The sequence below is a fragment of the Corapipo altera genome, unplaced genomic scaffold (genome assembly GCF_003945725.1).
Source record: "Corapipo altera isolate COAL_440 unplaced genomic scaffold, ASM394572v1 55, whole genome shotgun sequence".
NCBI classification, from domain to species: Eukaryota; Metazoa; Chordata; class Aves; order Passeriformes; family Pipridae; genus Corapipo; species Corapipo altera.
Genome location: NW_020884882.1, coordinates 12257559 through 12282396, shown reverse-complemented (window position 1 = coordinate 12282396; position 24838 = coordinate 12257559). Strand labels below are relative to the sequence as shown.

At 38.9% G+C, this 24838-nt stretch overlaps 1 protein-coding gene across 2 annotated transcripts in view; it reads left to right on the top strand.

Annotated features, from left to right (window-relative positions):
- The window catches only part of SUCLG2 (succinate-CoA ligase GDP-forming beta subunit), a 119444-nt gene that overhangs the window by 65079 nt on the left and 29527 nt on the right, over positions 1–24838 (top strand). For both annotated transcript variants that reach the window (XM_027640666.1, XM_027640667.1), the window contains 2 exons: positions 2337–2498; positions 3920–4062. In XM_027640666.1, the coding sequence (XP_027496467.1) occupies positions 2337–2498; positions 3920–4062 (305 nt within the window). The remainder of the gene's footprint in view (positions 1–2336; positions 2499–3919; positions 4063–24838) is intronic.

The following is a 24838-nucleotide window of genomic DNA, read 5'->3' as shown; positions in this document are numbered from 1 at the left end:
TTGGGTGTTGGTGAGTGGACACTGAGGATGAAGTGAGAATGGAAGAGGCAGCACTGACAGGTAACACGACAGGGGCATCACTGAGGTGCTGAAGACATATTTGGTGGGTACCAAGAGTGGCAATTGGTAGACAAGTAGGGGCAAGTGAAGGAGAGGATAGTTTGAAATGAGAGAAAACCAAATGTGGTCCTTAAAGGTCCTAAAGAACAATGCTGTTACTAACTTTGCATCCTTGCTGGAGCACTATGAGGTGTCACTATGGAAATTATTATTTGGATAAGTTACCAAGTTGGCTTTTCTGGAGTGGCTGTGCCTATTTAGTGAGAAGGGCTTAATTTGAGGGATGGTAGGAGTTTTTATGCTCTTCTCTCTGAAGTTTTTCCGTATGTGTTTTGCATCCAGGAAGCTGAGGAGCAGAAACAGAGTGGGTTTCAAGCTGTGAAAGCCATCTTACCAGCAGACATGCACAGGAGTCTTCCTGTGCTTATTTCTTTTTTGCTAGCAGTTTCTCCATCTGAAATGTCTTTAAGAAGAATAAAGATGAAACAAATGGAAGAACATTTGAGTAGCTTAATGCAGTTATTTCTAATGATAAAATACAAGTCTCTGTATGAAGACCATTATTCCTGTCAAAGTAATGGATAAGATGGATTTATTTCTTGCTGTGTTTTGTGTTTTTCACTTGTGTGAATTTCCATTAGGAGATACATTGGTTTATGTATTTTGTTTAATTTTGTAGCAAATTCTTTGTCAACAGTAGTGGGTCAGATTCCTCTTATGCCCATTTTGGGGTTTTTTGTTTTGTTTTGTTTGCTCTCAGTGTAAACTGTTGAATTTGTAGATGACAAAAATCCTACACCACTAGCAATAACAACACAAGTACTTCATGAATATAACTGTTGGAGCTTTCTTTGATATTTGTTTAGAAGAAAAATCCATTTGTATAATCCATCATGCATGTAACAATGTGCTTTTGATGGTGAAAATGGTTTGATAAATATTAATACATGTTTTTGCAGCTACTTTGTACAGCATGGCCTTTGTTAAAGATGAGTGTTCTGTAGAAATGAGTTTCTATTAATGTGACATCGAGGATGTTTGTGTTTAAACAGAGCTCTGAAACTGCACTTGTACTCTAGCTTTCAGTTGTTTTTGCAATTTAAGGAACTGAAAGCTTGAAGAAAAAAAAATAGTCTTAGTTCATTGCTAAAAAAAATAAAATTGAAGCAGCTTTAGTACAGTAGAAGCATATGATGAACTGCAGGTATTTCTGCTTTTGGCACATTCCCACATGATGGTTGACCAGGTGAGATCTAGACTCTTCCAAGAGATTTGTTGTACACACTCATGAACAGTTTTCTGAAACTGCAGTCACTGAAATGAAATTTGATACTGTTTTCATTTAATCTGCTATCAGTTACAAGTCAGATATTAAAAAAATAAAAAACAAAACCACATCAGCATCGAAAAAAAGCAAAACAAGAAAACCCAATAGAAATCAAGACATAGAGTTACAACTCTCCTATTTGTGTAAACGTTTTGAAAGACTAAAATTATCTTTTTAATTGTAATTGACCTCCAGATGTGTACAGTGCTCATGAACACATTCACATGTACCATCTATGTGTTTCAATGGCAATATGAATAAAACCCCAGCAGATAGAAAAACTATTGGATACAGCATTTAAAGGCACTTAAGTCTGATTGATTTGCCTTAACAAATCAATTATACTTAAGTGAGTAATTTTAATTTGGGTATAGCACAAGTGAAATTACTTAAATAGTAATATGATACATATATAGTCTCACATTTACTTACAACATTTTAATCTAATGAGGTGTTTGCTTATGCAAACCCGGAGAAATAATGAGTCAGGAAATAGGCAAATAACACTCTACAGGCATTTCTGTTACTGGTGTGTTTATGTGAATATTCCAGCTGCTAGCCAGACTTTTATCTGTTACTTAATATAGTCAGGTTTAGCTGTGTCTTGATTTGTTTTTACAACCATAGTGGATGTTGATATTGATGAGAAGTTTTCTATTTACTTTTTAAACTTTCTTGATTTAAAAGTAGTCTTTTGGTCATTTTTAACATATGTTGGCTTCGTATTGTTTGAGATCTTTAATGAAATAATGTGTTCTTAGTAGAGAATTTAAGGGAAACCTGCCCTTTGCTGCTGGACTCAATGGACTTCAGCTGATCATATGCTGGAGGTGCCATCATTCCCAAAGCAACCCTCTCCCCCTCCCTGCTGCAGTAGCCATAATATTTCAGAAGCTCTGACTAACTGTAAACTCTAAATGCCTGCATGCTGTCTTATTTTCTCCTGTAGTTGTTTGCTTTGATGCCAAGATAAACTTTGATGACAATGCAGAATTCAGACAAAAAGAAATATTTGCCATGGATGACAAGTCTGAAAATGAGCCCATAGAGAACGAAGCTGCCAAATATGATTTGAAATACATAGGACTGGATGGAAACATTGCTTGCTTTGGTAAGAACAAATACATCCAAAAGACATTTGAAGACAAATTCATACTTGTTCAATGTATAAACTTTGTTTACATTCTGACATTCAGTCCACCCTTGACAATATTTCAGTCTGTTTTGCTGAGGTTGTCTGTCCTTCCTCAAGTTCTTGCAGGAATGAAGCTAAAATTGTGTTGTAACTGTGATGATGGCCACAGCAGACAGGCAGGACATGAGTGGTGTCAGGCTAAAGAAGAAGCCTGAATTTTTAAGCTGATGCAATTGATCTTTCGAGTAATTAAAACAAGAAAAGTCATCAAGAATCAATCATTAAGTTTCAAAAATGAGACTGTGGTACTTAAGACACTGCAAAAGTATGTGTGTATAAACATGACATTCCCACTTAAAATTGAATAGTGAACTCCGTTTCTCTTTAAGGAAAGCTGCTAAAGAATCTGCTTGGCTATTAAAAGGAAAATGACAGTTTTTTATTTCCTGAAGTTCCTTAGAACAGAAATTACTCTGCTGTTTAGAAGAGATAAGTAAAAAAGTCTGCTATAGTCTACACAATTTTAATTTTGTAGAAATTCTTTTAGCCAGTACAACATTTTATTATTAATCTAATTGAATTAGATGTTTTTTCTCAGCTTGGTGAGAAAATGCATTTACATTGCTCAGATATGTGCTCTAATCACAAATCTAGAAGATTCTAGCAATGTTTTGCAGTTGATTCAGTAAGTCACAGTGAGACTTTAATCTCAATTTAAAGCAAAACAAAACCAACCAAAAGACCCCAAAACCCAAACAACAATTGGCAATACTATGGAATTTTTTTTAGTATTTGGTATTGCTCTTGAATTCCAAGTGACTGGGGAACCTTTGTCCAGCAGGATCAACCTACTGGGCACACAAAATTTTCATCTACTTTTCCTAGTTTAGAGGATGTTCCTGCCCATGGTAATGCTTCTAGACTGGTGCAAATGCAAAATAAAAGGCAGTCTGAGATCTGCCCCCAAAACTGAGTTGTCTATGTTACACTAATACAAAGCATCATCTACTGCTATCAGAGTGTTGGGAGGGGAGCTTAAGGAGTCAATTTGTCCTTCATGTCTCATGATACAATCACTGTTCCCAGAAGTTTCTGTGTCTCTATTTTTAATAAAATCAGCAGGTTTTGCATTTCCCCCAATTACCATCCCAGTCTTCATACATGCTTAGGGGAAGGTGCACATCTAAGTCCTAAAGAAACCTAAGTGTTGGTGGGTTTGCACCAGATTTTTAATTATTCGTTGTGTGGGATGTCCTTGAATAGGTACTGACATATTTAGAAATAGATATGTAAGATTTTGAGCCATGTTGTGTGGTTGTGCTGACACATTTTAAGCCTTTTCACAAATCTTATGTACTTTCATGGGAAAAATAAGCACTTGATGTTTACAATTACAGTCAATGGAGCTGGACTTGCCATGGCAACATGTGATATAATATCCCTGAATGGTGGAAAGCCAGCCAACTTCTTGGATCTCGGTGGAGGTGTAAAAGAAGCACAAGTGTACCAAGCATTCAAGCTGCTGACAACAGATCCAAAGGTAAAAATGTTGAGTTTGGACCAGAAGCTTCCTCATGCAGTGATACAACTGCGTAGGACCATAGGAGCCCTGCTATAGGACTATGAATAGTGAAAAATACAGATAATGGTGTGAAAACTGAGGATGAGTTACCAAAAGGGTGACCTGGGAGGAAAATTATTTCAGTGTGAAGCACTGGAATGACTTACTGGCTCCTGATTCATACTCAAATTTTCTGGTCATTTGTGAATGGGAACTTTTTCAAGGCAGTTCAACACCAAAGTGCCAATGTGGCAATGCTGGGCACTGAAGTGTTGAACTTGGAGCATCTCACTCCTAAAATGGAATTTGTGAGTTTTAGATACGTAAAATGTCATTCCTAGCAGTGTAGTACCACAGTAGACTGAAAAGGAAAATGTGAATTAAGGAAATAGCTAATTCTAAAGTTCATTTGTACTCCTTTAAGCTCAAGGTTTCTAAAATATCTGATCCTGCACTGCAGGATAGTCTGTGTTTAATTAACATTCCCACACTGGAATCATAGCCTGGAACATTCTGACACTTCCTTTTGCAGATGGAGGTGCAGTTGCTCTTTTCTTTTTTGAACAAGACGAGAAGACATTAGTTTGTGTGTATTGAGTAGAAGTTATTTCTAGAGATGCATGTTGGCATGTTGAGGTCACTGGTCCCCTTTGCAGACAGAACTGGAATATCTGCTGAGAGAATATTGATCAGGCGTGGGCTTTGGAGCAGTGCCAGCCTGACCATCCTGCCAACAGGGAGTTCTGCTTTTGTGTGTAGCCAGAACTTAGTTGCTGTTGATATTTTTACTAATGGAAATCTGTCAAAGGGCTTTGATCATCTTTCCCATCTCCTGCACCCAACGTCACTGCTAAAGTCCTTGTTTCAACATATTGCTTCTTTTTGTGGATTTATCTCCTTTATCTCACTTTTTCTGTGCTTCCAATCATTTTTCTCATGTTCATTGTGATGTGGTATTAGCTCCTCTAAATAACACCTTCCTGTGAAAATTACATCACTGTAATTGCAGTAGTAAGTGACAAAATGTTATGACTTTTTAAATAGAGGTGGATACTGTTTGCAGCAAAATTTCAAGGCAAAATCAGGAAGAAGATTTACAGTACAAAGTAAGCACAGGTCAACTTCATATTGCAAGCTCTTTGCAGCTGTAGCTCTCCTTGCATATTTTTAAAGCACTTAGTACCTTGATGGCTCAACTCTACTAGACAGGGTTATCTGCATTATTTAAAACATTCTGCACTCCAATAGACCTGGGTCACACTGACCTTTTGTCTGTAGAAGTCTAAGTGTATGTTCTTTCCAAGAACCACAGGAAGAGAAGTGGCTGTCTCCTTCTGGAGTGTAGTGACCTTATGAGCTTGAAGTCATTAATACGCCTAAAGGAACAGACTTGGAAAAGTAGAGAAGTGAGATATCTTGCCTGGGGTAGAAGGGAGACAGGACTTGAGAAGGGACTTGAGAATCATGATAGAAAACTGGATAGTTGGGTGCTAGTCTGGTGCTCGTAGGCACTGCTGTGCTTGGCTTTGTGTGAGTTCTGGCTGTTCTCAGGATGTTACAGGAAGATTTGGTGGTGTGTGTTTGAGCTGCTCTGCAGTGTGTGCTTCGTGTGATGATCAAGGTTTGGCTGAGATGTAATTTAGTTCTGAAACCCATGTTAGTGGTAGGGAAGCAGGTGCAGTAAAGTCTTAGATACACAACTTGTCTGGTGATTATCACTATGCTAAGTAGGTTCTACCGTCTGCTGCAGCACAAACAGCAGGTATTAATTCTGGTGATGGAGGTTACTGAGTTTAAACAATTTTAAAACAAAAAGGTATTTCAGTAGATCTCAGCTGTGTAACATCTGCATGCCCAGCATTTGACTTGTAAATGTATCCTTCTTCTATTATACATTCTGCTTATATATTACTGCTTAACACTAACTGCTCACACCAGGGCTAGTGAAGCTCTGCTACTGAGATGAAGAAAAAGGTACATGGAAAGGACCTGGAATAAGCGTTGATGCTGTAGCTGTGCCATTCCTGGCACTGACTGGCTGAAGATAGGGAAGGCAAAACATTTCATGTTCTGTTTTGTTCTGTTCAGAAAATACAGTAAATGTCTTGTTATTTCCTCTCTTGATACACCATGTCCATTAGCTCACTAATTTAAGTAAGATAATTAAATGAATCCTCTCTTTTCTTAACTGATAGTAAGGTTTCAGTCCCAGGAGTCTTTGTGGCTGATTCAGCATTCACAGTTCTATCTGGTCAGTCATTTCCTTGTAGCCTTTAACTTGATTCCCACCTGGTTTGAGAAGATAAAAATTTGTTCTTGGGAGCTTGAGATTCAATTAATTGTTGTAAATGTCTAAATGTCTGAAGACTAAAGAATTTAAAAAAGTCTTCAGAGCTATAATATGGTGAAGCACTTCTTTTAGTTGTGCTGAGATGTGGCGCTGCAGAGTTAAGGACATTGCAAGAGAAGAAATCTTGCAGAAGGAAATGTTCAACTGCACTTTGAAATAGATCTCTCTCTGCATTTAGTTATCTTTAAAATGTCTACTTTGTATTAAAGCAAAAAAAAAAAATCTCACAAAAAAACCCCAAGTATGCCATGATTTGATATAGTGAAGCTGAAGATACTGGTTTTGGGAAAAATTAAGATCTTAGCTGGTTTGCTACTGGTTTAATCTGTCAGTTGTCAGTGTCTATAATTCTTGGGGGAAAAAAAACGTGGTTTGGGTTTTTTTATTGTTGCAAAAGGTTACCCACTGGCTTTTGGATGGAAATGCTGTCCCTGGAATCAGTGACCCTTTTATATTGTTCTGGTCTTGTTTGCAGTCTGCCGTATCTAGATTAGACAGGCCATTGCAATGGTTCTGAATTCCTTTCTATTCACTGTCTAAATTCCATTTGCCTTTTTTTCTTTCTTTCTTTTTTTCTTTTCCTCCTTCCTGCCCATCTTATTTCTATGAATTTGTGCTGTGCATCTGCTTTGGCAGGAAATAAACAGTCTTTCCTCTTTTTAGCTAGTACCAGGAAAGGGGAAGATGGCTCAGTTCTGGGAGTTCAAGCTCCTGGGGGGCACAATGGGAGCTACATTGATCTGCTTTGTCCCACAGTGAAGCAGAAGAGGTTGTTTTCTTCAGTATTTCAGAGGTTCTGGGTGATACCTGGCTCTCCACTGCATGTATGAAGTGCTGCTTCAGGCATCCCCAGTGAAGTCCTCACCCTTGAGTACTCTCACATGCTGCTGAGCACACTGAACAGGTGCTTGTTTTTCTTCCTGCTGAAGATCTGGTTACCATATGATGGCTGTTTGTAGGATTCAACAAGGTTTCGAAAAGAGTAAAGCTGAAAAAATACCTCCTCCCCCTTGGATCTCCCTGGGCTGCAGGGGCACAGCTGCCTCACCACAGGCTGCACCAGGGGCTGCAGGAGAATCTGTGCTCCTGTGCCTGGAGCACCTCCTGCCCCTCCTTCCCTGGCCCTGCTGTGTGCTGGGCTGTTCCACTCCTATTCTCACTCCTCTCTCCAGGTGCTGTTGTGCAGTTTTTTGTGTCCTCCTTAACTGTGTTACCCCAGAGGTGCTGTCACTGTCACTGATAGGCTCAGCCTTGGCCAGCAGCAGGTCCATCCTGATCTAGGATCGGGCACTGAGACAATATAATCACATCAAATGAAAGTAAAAATAGTGTCAGTGACCAAGTGATGAGTGCAGGCAGTTCCCACAGATCGTTAGTGGGATCTGGCTGTTGCAGCATCAGTTGTGCCAGTCAGCCTCAGCTCTCAAGTCTGTCTTGACTAAAAGGAAGAGATTATCAAAGGCAACATCTAGAAACAACCACCTCATTTGATTTTCATAGAATCATAGAGTGGGTTGGGTTGGAAGGAACCTTAAAGATCATCTTGTTCTAACTCCCTGCCATGGGCAGGGACACTTCCACTAGACCAGTTTGCTCCAAGCCCTGTCCAACGTGGCCTTGTACACCTCCAGGGATGGGATCCCCACAGCTTCTTGAGCAAATTTTCTTCTAGAACTGCCTTACCCATTGATAAGATTGGTTATTATTGCTGTTAGTCCTGGAAGTTCCATGTGGGGGAGTGGAAAGGGATCTATTAAGTTTTAAAAATCGTAAATAAAAACCAATGTGTAGAGGTTTTAAAAATACAAAAATTACAATGGTCACATTTCTGTGACAGTGAGCCTCATCCTAGTCAGAGTTAGAGCAAAGGCTGGCTGTGGACAGTTCATCATACAGTCTCTGCATTTAACTGACTAAGTGTGAGCAGTGGATTTCTCAGTGTTACAATAATGCAAAACCATAAATCAGTAGGATCAGATAACCTTCTCTGTCACACATACAGCATATGTCAGTGTGCATGTAATGGAGGAAAAAAGGAACTGTAAATAGCATTCAGTTATGGACATGAAATAGAGCATTAGTGCTGAATTTGTTTGAGTTGTCAGATTGCTTGTCATTGCAGATAAGGCAGGGGAGCCCTGTTCTTACTGAGTCATTAGAAATCTTTTTGCTTTCTCATTCACATATCATGCTCCCTTTACACACTTCATTACCCAGCTCTTCTTTACACAGCATGAAAAGTTTTTATGCCTTGTATGTTCTTCCGATTCTCACAAGAGGGTGAAGCCTCATGTGCTGGTTTGAGTACTCTTAAAAGCTGCAGCTGAAGAGTTATTGTGGTGAAAAATCTCTGTGTGCTAAACTATATGGTTCTACAAGTCCTAACTGCTAGTCCAAGGTTCACACCTCTGTGTGACCCTTCATAGCTGGGTATCTGAAAACGGTGGCACTTGAATTTAGTGAACACTTTTGAAAGTTGAGGCTCTGTCGGCTCTTTTTACCCCTCTGTGTGAACTGTGGGTTATAATACTCATCTACCATAGATTACTGATCAAACACTGATCAAAAATTTTGTAGTTTGTTTAAGAAATAAAAAAATTATTAAGAAAAATAAAAATTATAAAAATTATTACTCTTTCTTCACTGCTTATTACAGAACCCTGTTGTCCTGGCAGCTTAGCACTCACCACAGCTTTTGTGAAAGTGCAATACTATTTTCTTTTAAACAGTCATAATAAACCTGTTGAGTTTTTTTGTAGCAACTTAGACATTTCTGTAAGATGTTGTCTAATCAATCCACAGTTTTTGGAAGCTGGATCTTACTATGCCATCTTAGTATTATGTCCTAATAGCATGTTGAGGGGCCCTTTTCTCTTGGGGGGTGTAAAGAGGTAGGTAGAGACCATCCTCTTATTCCAAATATACAAAAGATACACAGTTTGAAAGAGGAACCAGACACAAAAAGGTGAAGGAAACCTTCAGTTAACCTGGGCAATCTGCTCAGTGTGTGCCTTGGTCAGGCAAGAAGCAGTGAAGTTTAACTGCAGGAAAGAAGTGCAGGTGTGTAGTTTGGCTGTACTGAAAATTGTCCAGCGAGAAAAGGTAGTTCAGTCCTACAGCAGTTTATTTTGGGAATTTAGAGTCTACCCAGCACCACAACTTTTTTAAGAACTACCTAAACAAACATTTATCCAGGATGTTTCAGGAACAGCTGACCCTGCTTTGTGGCCAGCAAATGGTCTGGAGCTTTCTTTTTGTGTTTCAAAGAATAGCCCTAAACCTAAATCTGTGATTAGCAATTTTGTATGGGCAATAATGCCTTGGCTTTGAAAGTTTAAGGTTACTCTCATAAAATGAGAATTTGTGGAGGTAGAAAAGACCCATGAGGGCACAGAAACATCTTGCAAAGCTCGAAAAAGTTCACAAAGGAGTATTGTATTTTCTGCCTCAGAAATTTGTACAAATACTTTGCCTTTAGCCAATGGAGCAGTTCATGGTTCTTTTATAGCTACTATAGGTTTTGAGTTTATAGTAGTAATTTAGGATTTTCCCACATTTTTATTAGCACTGCATCGTTGAGAAAATACAGACTAATAGAACTTTAACAAGGGCTTTTTCTAATGTCTTTGCAGTTTTGCAGAATTAATGTGAAATGACTATTTATCTTTTAGAATACTTACAATATTGTAAATGCATTCTTTCATCTCATTGAGGCATTTTTAGAGACTGATAGCATATTGCCAATATTTATGAAAATGTGAGGACAATTATGCATTTAAAATGCGTAATTATGCATTTAAAATGTATAATTGAATTGTCTTGATTTATAATCAAGAATAAAATATTTTTCAAGAGCATGTGTAGTATCGAGTCCCACGTAATTGATATGTAAATATAGTTTAGCATGAATCTGCCATTATTTATGGGCACTGACAAGTTGAATGCCTTTTGGCATTTTAAAGTAGGCTATAATGAATCTTAAAAGCTGGATATGAAAATAAACTTCCTAACCAAGAGGAAAACTTGCAGTGATTTTTGTAATCATTTCCTCTGTGGCAGAATGAGAAAGATTCACAAATGTTTTCTTAGATGGTAAATGCTGTTAAATTTGTGGAAGAACCACAATAAAAACTGAGCTGTTAGGTTTGGATGGAATTTGAAATGTTTGTGTGCCAAATACCATCTCTGTAGTGCTATCCCTTCTAAAACAGGGAGTGAAGAGCAGATATTTCCATTTCCTTGGAACACAATCTGCATCACCCTCTTGAGACAGCTGCCGAGTGGTCAAGGCTTGTTGCGTTTTCCTGCTTGTCTGATGAAGGTGTGTTTAATTAATGATCAAAGTGTTAAAGGATTTTTTTATTGGCTGTGTTCACCAGTGCTTGGGATTGGAGAATCTGGACTTTTTCTGAGGTATCCACTGATGAGCCAGGATGGCTGAGCCTGTGGTGGGAAGTGTTTGGGAAGTATGTGGTGATTATGGGATAGTACCTGTCTCTTGTAGTGTCACAGCCTGGTATCACCATCTCACTCCAGACCAGGGCCTGGAATGAAAGGCAGTGGGTACAGGCAGGATTTCCATCTTGAACCCCTTGCCAGCATCACCTCTGGCTGCCAAATGCCCAATGTCATGTCCAGCCTGGGCAATATAATGTGCAATATAATGTCTTTACATATCTTAGTATTGCCCAGTAAAAGGAAATGCTGTGTATAATACGTCAGAAAAGTGTTTAATCTTTCACTGTGATTTCCAAATGGATTAAATTTTCAAAATTTATGTGACTCATTTCCCAATTAGTGAGAATAAAAAGGGAAGATATTTTAGGAGTCTCAATTTGGTAATTCATCTTGGTGAGATAAGTAATTTATTGTGAATCTATTTATAGATCACTTATCTAGTCCACTTACAGGAGAATGAAAGACAAATAATCTGATAATACAGGTAAGAAATAGTATTTTAAAAGAAAACTTATAGGTGTCCTTACTTAAACTCTTCTGGAGAGAAAATCATGTTTTTATACTCATTATTTTTAAGTGGTTTGAGGTGTTATGGCTGTCTAGGAAAGTGTTTGTTCTTTCCATCAAAATGAAGAAATTTAATCACCTTATCTCCATCTGTTCCTGATAGAAACAGACCCAGATGATTAAGTCTATATCTCAAGTAGGTGCTTTCAGCCATTTGTACTGGGATAGGCACACTCTGCTGACAGTGAAATGAATATCAACTGGTTTTACTCATCATTTCATGGAGCACAGGTACATAGGACTTCTTATTCTTCTTACTGATAAGACTCTATTTTGGGAAGAAATGGCAAAACATAACAAAATTAATGAGCATTTTCCCATCATAAAATTATCTTTTAATGAGGGAAGAATAATAGACCCTGATTTTGCTGAGATTTTTAGTATAAAGGTATGTCTATACTTAAAAAAAAAAAAAGAAGATGGGAATTTGAAGTATTTTTTCAACATAAGCTCTTTGTTTTGAAGCTGAAGAAGTGCAGTATCAGGCTCAGTGCTGTGATTATTGGGGAAGAGGAGGGAATTGCATGAAAAAAATGCAGATGTCACACTTGGCTCTGCTGGGAAGTCTCTGCTCTTGTTTGCAGCCTAATATGGGAAATAGATCCTGATCAAAGAATCACAGAGTACTTGGGGTTGGAAGGGACCTTAAAGACCATCTTGTTCCAACCCCCTGCCATGGACAGGGACACCTTCCACTAGCCCAGGTTCTCCATGGCCCTGTCCAACCCGGCCTTGGACACTTCCAGGGATGGGTGATCTTGTTCTAACCTAATATATTTATTATTAATTCCATCCACATGGCACAAGCAATGTGATCAAGAATAATAGGCAGGTCTGGCAAATACACAGCTTTTACATTAATTGGCATCTTTCTAAGAAAAAGGTCTGTTGGAACATCCACCCATTTCTATGGAAATGGCATTTTGAGGTGCAGTTATCTCCTGTGTTCATCAGTGTATTTGCATAGCTAAGTGCAGGGTCATGAAAAAGCTTTGGAAGAGACAAAAATTACTTGAAATGTGGCTTAATGAAAGAGGGCAAAAGCTATTTCTTTCCCTTGAATATCTGTTTTGTTTCAGGTAGGACTGAATTATTTCACAACTTTATTATTCATGCTGAAATTCAACAAGATATTCAAACCTCTTTCAGGTTTTAATATTTTAGTATCTATTATTCTGAGTGGATGGATAAAGCTGAAATAAATTAGTCTCTTCACTTTTAAAGCTTGTCATGTGCTTAAGTACTTGGCAAATCAAGTCCACATCTACTACAAATGAGTATTTCTTAGTCTTTTTGCCGGAGGTTTAGTTTCATCTTCTAATAAAAAACTATCCTGTTATAGGAAGATGAAATTAGTCCTGTTTCTCAAAAGATGTATTTTTTGTACCTTTTCAATATTTTGACATACTGAGCAGTGTCTAAAATCAGGACTTCAGGGTAGTGTGAAATTCTTTAGGGTAGTGTGAAAAGGGAAGAGCTTACCTGTATTAATGCTGCTGGTTTTGATAGCAATTTGCAGAAAACATGAGGGTTTTTTATCCCCCAGTTCTTTCATATGTGCAGTCTGGGAGGGGCTGGGGAAGAGTATTTCAAACACACTTTGTGGGCTCCTGTTCCTTCGGTTGCACAGGAGTTCAGCTGATTTAGGTGGCTCCAATATTCATGTTATCAGCTGTGAGTAGGGGGTAGGGGTGTGGAGAGTCTGTGTAAAGCACTGTGAGGGTGAAAAGTATGAGGTCTGCAGAAATAACCACTTCAGTCACAGCCTGGGGGGCTGTCTCTGTCAATACAGGAGATTTTATGGTTATCAAATTCTTACGTTCATACGCCAAACCTCAACTATCCTTGAGAAAAAGCACATTGTGTGCTGTTTATATCAGGTACAGGGAGCACATCTGAGTCACTTGATCTTTCAGTGACTTTGGCTTGAATTAGGTGTAAAGCTTAATCAATTTTTGAATTTTCTTTAGGGTTCTAGTTAATGCCTTTGGAGGGGGAAATAATTTCCCAGTGGGTTTTTCGTTCATTTCTTTTTTAAACTTTTCTCTCTATCTTAAAAATTCACATTTGTTTTTCAGTCTCAAACACCACAGTAGATTCTGTCTTAACTCTGGTGAACAGAAAGCAGGACATTTTTGCTGCTCTGTTTTCCCCCTCCGTTTGTCACAATTTGAAGGATGTTTCTTCTCTGCCCCCTTTAGTCAACAGAACTGAACTTTTGTTTGCTGTGTGAGTACCTTCAAAAGCACTGGGGAGGAAAGTAATCTTAAATACCTGTATTTAAGAAATTCATTCCCTCTCTGTTATTAAAATGACAATATAGATTCCTTTCTAAAATGGAGACAGCAAGTCTAGTGAAATAAATAATTCAACCTTCTACCAGCATGGATTGACTCATTCCTACAACTCTTTAAGAAAAATTTGATACTATTTTTTTTGGGTTTTTTGTACTTACAAATTGTCTGGATGAGGTTGTATACCTCATTCTGGTGCTGGTAGTTTCACTGGATTATAGGGGACTTGCCTGTGGTTCTGGATGCCCAAGGAAGGGGTGTCATATGGGAGAAGGCAACAGGTCACTGTGGGGGGCTAGAAGGTGAAAACTGGGCTACTGCTGCCTTTTGGAATAGCTTACATAGCTGGGATCCTATAGAGGCTCTGTTTCTGAAGGGAAAAGTCGATCCCAATTCCCAAGCATTTTGCTGTGTCTCTGTTATAAAACAGAATAGAAATTTAAAGCTGTTTCTTCTTTTTTTTTTTTTTTTTTTTTTTTGCAATGGTAGTACCTAAATGCTAACAGAAACTGTCACTTTAACTGAAGGGGTGTATTTGAAACTCTGAGATCCTTTTAATGGAAACTGTTGATTTCTCCTGGGGTTGGTGGAAGACCACACGTTTCAAGGGAAGAGAATTGACTTGAGGAAAAGAGCTGAAAACTTAGTTTTTAATAATTCTTTTTTAATGGAAAAGTATTAAACCATTTTGAGCCAAATTACTTGGAAAATTCCAACTAAAAGACAATTAGTGCCTGTGTAAAGAAAGACAGGTTGATAATGTCTGAACAAATAAGTTTTGCTGAAATTTCTAAAATTATTCAGGTGTTTTCAGTGGAAAAAAAAATCAAACATTTTAAAGATTCTTCTTTTTTAAGCAATTAGAGGAGTTGATTAAGAATAAGATAGCCTTGCTTGTTTCAAATAGCAATAAAATTTGTTCTGTTTGGCAGTGGAGCAGGTAATATACTATTGCAGGTATTCCTAAGGAATAAAAATGCATTTCACTGCTTTTACAAACCTTGAATTTTCCGCAATGGCTATCTTATTCTTTTTCATTTATATACATATTTTTCTCACCAAACAAGTCAAGGGAAAAGAGAACTAGATTTTATTTTATTTTTTTTTAATTTTTACATGCGGTTTGCTACAGTGAAGTGTAAATGTGAAGGTGGATGTGTGAGTGTGTGTATGACTGCTGCTCTTACACAACTTGTGTGCATGTTTGCACCACCTGTTTTGCATGCAGTGCTGGTTGTTGCTGTGCTTCAGAAACCATTTCTAATTATTTAAGAGCAAGCCTGAGTAACCAGCAGAGCTGCAGAGCACCAGATGTTCATTCCCTGTGAGTGTGGGGGAGAAGGAGCCTCCGTTGCTCCAAGCAAAGCGCTCAAGGCAGAGGAGCCTCTGGCTGGAGCTGTCGTGGCACTGCCACCCTCCCACCAAGAACTCTGCAGTGCCCCAGTGCAGGAAACATAGCAAACCTGCCACCAGTGCCCTAAAAGTGGATTTCTGGGTGGATGACAGGTGAGCTGACCATGGAAGCCAGTGTTCACTTCACCAGAGAAGGGAATCAAATCTGTATCTACGGACTGGCGTTAAGCAAAAGTTAACATAAAGCTCTGTCCTTTGACAGGGTGATGCCAACTCTGTGATTGAAGCAGAAGCCTTTGTGCAAACTATGGATGGCTCTTGTGAATGGTGGATTTGGGATTAATGGTGATAACAGAGGAAAAGAGTAAAAGCATCTCATTAAGAAAATGGATTACATTCGTGCTTACGTGGTGCGAGTTTTAATCCAGACAAGATTAAAAATAGAAAATGCTGAGGATTTCTTTTTTCTTAGGTAAATCTTGATTAAGTCAACCTCCCAGAATACTGTTACAGGTCTCTAACAGGCAAAAAAAGAAGAATCAATTATTAGGTAGAAATGAATGAATGTACAGAGTCAATATTTTATAGTAGGTGCTGAAAGTTGAATGCCTGATGCCCAGCAAATCATTTGATTTAAAGGTTTGGGACTGCAATGCTTGACTTCTCATTGAAGAAATATAAAAGAGCAAATTACTATTTGCTGGAAAGTCACAGAAACCTTATCAGAATTGTTTAGTTCCTGCTGCTCCCTGGAGGTTTTCCTCTTCAACCATTGATTGAGTATGTGCTCTCTGAATTGTGAAGGATTTGCCTTTAATCAGAACTTCCATGGGGCTCTGTACAGTTGTTCTGGGATTTTTGTGTGTATTACTTGGAGAGAATCTCAAATCATTTTTGTTTTCGCTTAGTCATACAAACCATGGAAGTAATTGAACTGAGAAGATTAAATAAAAGCAATTAGAGCAAAGATGATGTCTACATATCAGCAACATTCCTTTAACTCTTAATAATGCTGAACATCTGTTGAACTTCAATAAGAAAATCAGGTGGGTTCAGCCTTGCCCCTGGCCTGTGGAACACCCTCCACCTTACTGACCACTCCAGTTTTAGGCTTTTTATCAAAGAACTAGTGCTACTTGTAGTATCAGTGGTCAGCTGTGTCTTTCCCTTCTGTCAAGGACTCAAGTCTGAGGCAGTTTTTGTGTATGTTTGCACCCTCCTCCTCTCCATTTGCACCCACACTCCTCTGACACCACAGGAATGGGGGTGATGGTTTATATATAAAAATCATGTAGTGTTAAGCTGCCTAGGAAGCAGAAAAAAACCAAATTTATATAGACATTGTTGGCCTATGACTAGATTTGAGCTTGGATTAGGACAGGCTTTCTTTCCTCATTCCATAAATCAAAGGTAGTCTGTGTGTTGGGAGTTTTGACTCAAATCCAAGAAAAAAAATGAATGTTTTTGTGTGAATATATTTACAAATTTAATGTCCTAAAAATAATAACTAAGCATTAAATCTAGAGAAAGATTTTCTGCAGCTCACTCTGGTGAGGGATCAAATGTGCTGTAATCTTCCACCTTTGTTTGACACCTGACTTGATATTTCATTTATTTTTCGGTCCTGATGAGTTCAGTGTGTTTTAACACAGAACACTCCATGGTGGTCACTATCAAAAGCTGTTCAACAAACTTGCATTATTCATAATTTACCATTTAAAACCACAGGAGCACCTTTGGCACAAATCTAATTGCAATAGAAACTATTAATAGTATCTTACTGGTATTGGTGCTGCAGTTCTGTACAGTGAGAGATCTTCTCTTTGTGTGGAGTTGAACAATGCCAATACAAGACTGTCCCAGAAAGCCAAGAAGAGCAACTCCACTGCTGAATTGTCAGGTGCAGTATTTTGTCATATAAATCAAACCCTGTCTAATTCTAGTGCCAACTTCTTGGTCAAAATCTTAGTCCCAGTGTTGAATTTAATTACATGGATAAAGAGCATGAAGTACTTTCATGTTATTTAGGAAATCGTGGTCATGACTACTAAATAGCTTTTATTATTCCCTGAAGTTGGTACAGGGCTGATTGTTTATCACTCACAAAGTCACTCATTTTCCCCACTTCTTACAGTCAGTGGTTCTGACAGACCCCAGAGAGTCTGTCACAATACCACCCTCAACAGAGGAAGGTGATGTTCATCAGAAATCAGGGGAACTCAGAATCAAGCTGAAAGTGCTGCAAAGGTGGGGTTTTTCCCTCTCTCAAGAGAAGAAAAACTTGGTGAAAATGATTGCATTATCTCACTTCCTTCTCTGTTTTTGATGTACTTCTATCAGCTGATTTGTTCCAAATCAATGCCCAAAATGAATTATTGTAATGTAAAAGAAAATACTGGTTTGGTCAGTTCCTTCTTCTCCAGGTGCATTTTATATTTTATGTGTGATTTTTTTTGGTTACTTTGGGGAACTGTATTTGCAGAAGGTGGGGATTTGTTTTGGAAGTCAAATATTGCACTCCCTTTGCAAACTGGGGATGAGGGGTTGGTTGGGTTTGGGGTTTTTTTTAAAGCATTTGTCAGGGCAGAACAGCTCTAGAGGCTTTAAGTAAAGCACTGATTGCCCTGTCAATCAGAGTGCTGAGGAACTGGGAACTTCACAGATTGATGCTTGACAGAATAATTAGAAAACTGTCACTTGAAGTAACCACTGTGGTGTTCCCTGAAGAAATGTGCCGGTGCCAAATGTGTGCTGTCCAAATCTAGAGGTTAAATGTTCAGTAAGACAAAACATAGCGTGTCACCAGAGAAAATTACTTCCAACATGCTGTGGAAGTGATGCTCCTCAAGCCCCTAAACAGGGACTACACAGTTTATTGAGCTTACCTGCTTTGATCTTGCTCATGTATTCAAGAGCTTTTCAATGAGGGGGTTTAACTTGGTAATGCAGCGAGGCATTATCTAACATTTTAGATAGCAGAGGGTCTGGAAGGGTTTAAAGAAAAAGCACATAAAGCTGTAATGATGTTTTCCAATTTTGGAAAGGTTTTACAGCAATTCTTCAAGTATGTTTTAGTACTTTTCACTAAAAGTAAATGGAGGCAGGTTTATCACAAGCTTCTTTCTTAATCCTTAGCCCAAAAGGAAACCTGGATGTGTTTGTCTGGTGTGGGTTGGTTTGGGGACTGCTCTGAGGAGTGCAGGACAGGGGCTGTGACATTTGTGTGCTTTGGTTTTCACTCATGTTGGTGCTAAGTAGTCTGCCTGGGGGGTGGCATATCAAGGAAATGAGGTTTGTTGGAGTCAGTTCTGGAATCTCAAGCTGGAAAAATCCATGGAAGGTCTCTCCCAGGTGGAGTTTCTGTGGGAAAAGTTTTTCTCCAGAGTGAACATAGTAGGTTTATCTTATGCCAACCAGACTTGCATAGTCTTTGTGTTGAGATTTGTCTGATGTTCACCTTGGAGTTTATTTTAAAGCATAATGGATTTTTTCAGTATTTGTATTTTGCCTAAACTGCTTATAGATTCTCCAGGTAGTAAATACAGAGGATAATTCAAGAACTGGAAGCATGCACTTCCCTATTGATTTGGAATTTTGTAGGAAGATGTGCTTTATTTTGTCGCTCCGATGCTTGAGATCACTTCAGACATGAGAGTGGTTTCCTGACTGCTTGTTATCTGTAGGGCTGACTCTTGAATCGTGCAAGTCTCTTGACAGAGGAAAAACTGCTTGAATAAGTGAGAATGAGTGAGTTGTAGATGCTCAGATTTTGTTTCTCAGCGCTCACTCTGGAGCTGCTGGGGCTGTATTTGCGATGGGTCTGTCAGTCAGAAGTGCAAGTACCTTCTCTTTGAACATTAGAGACGCTGAAGGTCGACGCTTCTATGGATTTAACTGAGAATAATTTTCAAATTTCTTTTTTCAGAGTTACAGATGATATTTCAAAACTGTCATAGGAAGAGAAAAGTTTTATTTCCATGAGCAGGCAGGGTCTGAGTCTATTGTCAGTGAGATGTTTCTATTAGTTATAAATCTCCTGCTACTCAAGTGTTGGTTCTGCTTTGCACTAGTCTAACTAAAATCATATTTTGTCCTTAATACCTGTTTAGTTCTTTCTTGTGCAGAGGGAATTAAACTGATTTTTTTTTTCCCTAGGCAATGCACATATGCAGTTATGTACATCCACATACACAGGATCTGGAGCAGTGTTCATGTACCTGTGTGCACATTGAAGCCAAATATTGATTACTGGCATTATGGCATCTTAGGAAGGGAGATTGTTTTCTTAAACTGTAGATTCCTCTTTGGTTTTATTTTTCAGATGGGATTTGTAACTGTAATTTTGTAGCAGGGACAATAAAATAGGGCCACCAAGAAGTCACTAAAAGTGCCTCAGTGCCTTGTGCAAGGCTGAGGTTCCAGTCACCTTGATAACTGCATCCAGCTCTGTGGTCCCCAGCACAGGAAGGGAATGGAGCTGTTGGAGCAAGGCCAGAGGAGGCTCCAGGATGATCAGAGGACTGGAGCACCTCTCCTATGGGGAAAGGCTGAGAGAATTGAGATTGTTCAACCTGGAGAAGAGAAGGCTTTGGGGTCACCTAATTGTGGCCTTCCAGAACCTGAAGGAAGCCTACAAGAAAGGTGGAGAGGGAATGTTTAAAAGGGCCTGGAGTGACAGGACAAGGGGGAATGGCTTCAAACTGACAGAGAGCAGGGTTAGATGGGATATTGGGAAGAAATTCTTGGCTGTCAGGGTTGTGAGGCACTGGCACAGGTTGCCCAGAGAAGCTGTGGCTGCCCCATCCCTGGAAGTGTCCAAGGCCAGGTTGGATGGATTCCTCTCTTGCATAAGGTGAGATGATAAGACAAAATCCTTCCTTTGGGAGTGTGTCTGAGAGGTCCAAATTCTGCTGGAGTTGGAATTTTTTGAGTTACTATTCTTTCTCAGCAGTTGGCCTGCAGAGTGGAGGGAGAAGATTTTTCCCTATGTTGGATGCAATGCATGGAAGCATTGACTGTTCACTGGGTCAGGTAGTTGGTGCAGCCACAGATACAACAGATGTTCCAGTAAAGTTTGTGTTGTTTTTTTTTTACCCAAACCACCCTTCAGATTTCAACATGGTGTGTAAACTAACTTTTCACTGACACAACTTTTCACCTGCTGCATTGGTGACAAAATTGTTTCTGTAAGAACTGATTTCCTCAAAAGACCAATATCAAGAAGCCAAAATCAAATAAATGACATGAAATAAAATGTGATGCTACAGATGCTCTATTTTTATGGTTATTGTCACTCATGGGGGGGAAGATCCACATAGGACATTCCTATCTCTGGCACCCATAAGAGATGTTGTCTCTCCAAGCTCACAGCAGTGAAACCTTAGAGGTTCCCACACCACTTCCTATTAATTTTATTCCCTTTTTTTCCTCCTATCACACATACCAGTTTTCCATGCATGCTTCATGCACGTTTTTATCATAATAGTTTCAAGCAAACTTCCCTTATCTTGCTGCTATTCTGCAGCCCAGAGTTTTTAAAGCTCTGGTGTACCTTTCCTACACTGAACTACAGTAAAAGTGTTCATTCTTTTTTTTCCCTCTTAATATTTTTTTTAAGGAGTTGGTGAATTTTGATTTTATTTTGTAAATATGCGTAAAGGGAAAACTTTCATTTCCTACCCTTTGAAATAATTCTTGTGTAGATTTTGATAAACTGGGCCTGGCATAAAGGCCTTCATTTTGTCCCTTCATCAAACTTCTGTGTCTGAATAAATCAAAGAAAGCATCAAAAATAGTGGAGGCAGGGGGTGAAAGGGTTTTGGAGAAGTGGTAAAAAATTATACTCCCTGGGAGGAGGGACATGCTGAGCATTTTGAAGTGTATAAAAGGTGTAAACATGAAGGAGGGAGTATAGTTATTTAATCTTAGTAAAACTGGAACTAAACATTTTTAAAAACAAAGAGAAGTGAATATCGTAAAAAAAATCCTATCAGTAAGAGCTATAGTATAAGACTTTGATCCTGAAATTAGCTCAGTGTGTGCCCTTCCTGATGAGGCAAGGAATCTGCTGAGTAGGTTCTTCCCTTACTCAGTCTGCATTTTTGTTTGCAAAATCCTGCCAAAAATCACTGAATATCTAAAGTGCAAACCATCTATCTGGAAAACTTTAGAAGTAAGTAGGCTGGAAAAGGAAAGATATTTCTTGGTCTGTCAAGAGAGTAAATGGACCTCTTCATAGGTATTTTTTTGGGGTTGAGTCAGTGATTTTGTTGCATGCACAGAAGATGGCAGATGGTAAGTGCTGTTTCCATAGGCTGTGGCATAATTCCAGATTTGCGTCTGGAAAAGGGATCTGGCTTCAAATGTGTTCTCTCAGTAAGCCCAAACTTTTACAGGAGTTACCTTTACAGTTCCTCCCTCTTCCTCTGCGTGTTCACTCTTTCCCATATGGGAACCTGAACTCCAAACATCTTTTCATTCCTCCCTTACAGGTTCTCCTTTCAGCCCCTGCACCCTGGTTTGCACTGGCACTTCCAATATGGAGCCATATCCACCTCCCTGGTAGGAGGTGGTGACTGAGTCCATCTCCACAGTCCAACACCTTGCTGGTGGAGGAGACAAGTACTGCTCTGAAGGGTTAATAAAGAAATGGCCATTGTGTCATTTGATGCCAGGGTGTGTCTGGGTGAGGATTAACTTGTGTTCCAGATTTGGACTGTGGGTTTTATATTACTTTGTGTTCAGAGCTTGTTAAAAACTCTCCTGTTGCTTTTGAAATCTATTCAATACCTGGGGCAAAAATCAGTGTTGGTGTCCAAGGCTGAAGAGTCCCAAGATCAGGGTCCCAAAATAGCTTCTAGACGATCACAGATCTTGTCAGTCTCTGGGGCAGAACCATGGCACAGACTTACCCATACTCTGATTCATACTGGATATTACCTTTTCTAGAGTTAATATTCTGGATTTAATCTCTTTGCTTGTAGCTTTTATTGCAGAAGGGAAGTGATAAATTTCCTTCTATGCCTGTTAATTTTCTGTCTTTATTTCCTGGTCAACACACACCACATTTCTGCCTTATCTTAAAAGCAAGCTTTTCTGGTGCTGGAGTAAATGTCCTAATTGAATCCATCCAGTTGGCATTCTAATAGCTTGTCAATTTGCTCATGTTTGACAGCCAGCCCTGTTGCCTTCACAACTAATGCTAGTTAAGTGCCAATATAAATGAGCATGATAATAGTCTGATATTATGTCTAGTCTTTTTCAAAATGTAATGTCAACTCTTTTCTGAATCTGTTGTGTTTTCCTCAAAGAAAATGATTGAGAAATAATGAGATCTTGCTGTGTTTGTCATATCTGTGGACACTGAACCCTACACAGAATTTTTCCTTTTCTTTTGAAAGCCACAGTTGTGAACACTTTTTAAAACAGTTATTAGCTAGACTATTACAATAAGAATGCAAAACTATGTCCATTTAAAAGAATAAGAGAAAGGGGGGGAGAAAGGTGAAGAAAGGCTGCCCTTTTGATGATTTATAGGCTACCTAGATCAAGTGTGTCTAAATTAGACACAGTTGTATAATTGACCTTCTGAATGGATGTAGATTAAATTCAATTGATGATGTCACTATTTGAAGAAAGACTTTATTTTTTTTTGCCATTTTTGCTGTTTTATTTTGTTGGCATCCAGAAACAAAACAAGTACTTTACCATTTATCATGACTTTCCAAAAGACTAATAAGTGGTTCAGAGGAAAGATTGATGAGTTGGGATGGTTGTGAGGATAGTGAGAAACTGGAACAAATGTCTCCTGGACAAGTTGTGGATTCCCCATTGCTGAAAGTGTTCAAGGTCAGTTTGGAGCAGCCTGGTCTAGTGGAAGGTGTCCTTGCCCATGGCAGGGATCTTTGGATGATCTCTAAGGTCCCTTCCAACCCAAACTGTTCTGTGTTTCTGTGATTTCTAAATGCTCTACCACTTTGGTGTTCAAAATTATGTCCATGTGAACATTGAGTTTAACAGGCCCTTGGAAGAGATTTGTTGTAATTGTTTATGTTGAAGTGTGGAATACAAACCTGGGCAGGAATCAAGGTCTTTCAGTCAGCATCCTACAGCAGAGCTCTCCCTTTCTTTAAGCAGTTTAATCTAACAGGTAAAACATGAAAAGAAGAAGTTGTCTGGAGGCAACAACACTTTCCCAAGTGGCAGAGCCTGTGTTAGAAACCACATTATGTGGCCTTGAGTCATGCAATGCCACATCCTCCAGTGTGGTCTCCTGCTTCAGCTGTCCCTGGGACTGAGCTGTGGGGAGGGCACCTGTTTATGTATTTGTTTATATATATATATATGTTTATATATAAGTATCGAAGACCAATGACATAATAAGCAGAAGAGTGGAGTACCTGTAGTCCCTTCAGGTTGTTTTCCATGCAGCAGAAACAAACTAATAAAACGTATCCTCATTAAGATTTTGTTCCTGCTGACATGCTGGCTGGACAAGGTTTGCTATCAGTATTTTGTCAGGAAATTCGCTAAATTGACAGGAAAGGGGATGTTATTTATTAGTACCCAAAGCAAATGCAAATAAACACAAATAAATGCTATTCTTTTTTAAAGCTGAGGTGACTCCCTGTAAAACGAAGTCACTTTCATTTTGTCTGTCTGCTTTGTTGAAATAAAGGTGTATGAAGAGAAAAAGGTTACTTTTTGAGATTTAATGCCCTGAAAATTTACAGGCTTGATGCTTAAGCAGTAATAAGTGAAGCATTAAGGCATTTCTTGGGGATTAATGACTGGCTGGGAGGAGTTGATGGCTTGAAGAATAGCTGAGGACCATTAACCTCCACTGGTCATTAATCTTCAAAGACTGCCTTGAATACTGAGGTCATTATTGTTATAGAAAATAAATATTTGAGGAGGGGGAGAGAAGGATCATACAGACTTCTAAAATACATGGTTTGAATGGTTTAGTAGCTACCCTGTCTATCACATGTCATGGTAGGTGAACAGTCACTAATATTATTTGTCTGCAGGATTAATAATAGTTTTGTATTTCCATTGCTCAGGTTGGTTTTATTCATTAATTCAGCTGTAAAATTCATAATATTGGGATAAATACAGTTGTAGAAATATGACTGTAAGGTGTGTACAGCTGTGTGGTTAGAGAACAGGCCAAGTAACAATGCTTCTAACATGGTTTTTGTGTTTAAAGGAGATATTGTGGCTTCCATTAAACACCCTTTGTTCTGCAGCCCCTTTCCCTGTTCAGGGAACGTGCCTGTGTCTCAATTTCCTTATAGGGACATAGCTTTCCTTGTTTCAAGTGCTCAGCAATGTTGTTCTCTGTTCCTTGCAGTTCCTTGCAGAATAGTGTGGTGTAGCATTTTTTTTGCTGCTACTCAGGTTTGTTTGCCTTGTGTATGAAAAGCTCTCGAAGTGGCCTCTGTGTGCCTCAAATACAAGTGAAAATCAGGCTGGTGGTACTGCTGCTGTTCCCAGTTTCTGGCCTTCAGCTGCAGAACAGAGAACAGTGTCACCTGCAATACCTGATGCAGCATTACCTGGAAACAGGTGTTTCTAGCAGCCTCCCAAATGCACTGCTTTTATATGCTCTTCATCCGAAGTTCACCGCATGGAGAGTGTTTTGCATCTTTACCACACTTTGTGCTGTTGAAGGGGTAATGTCAGGTGCAAATCAGCTCATCTTTATCTTTGTTAGGTTACAAAACTGAGCACA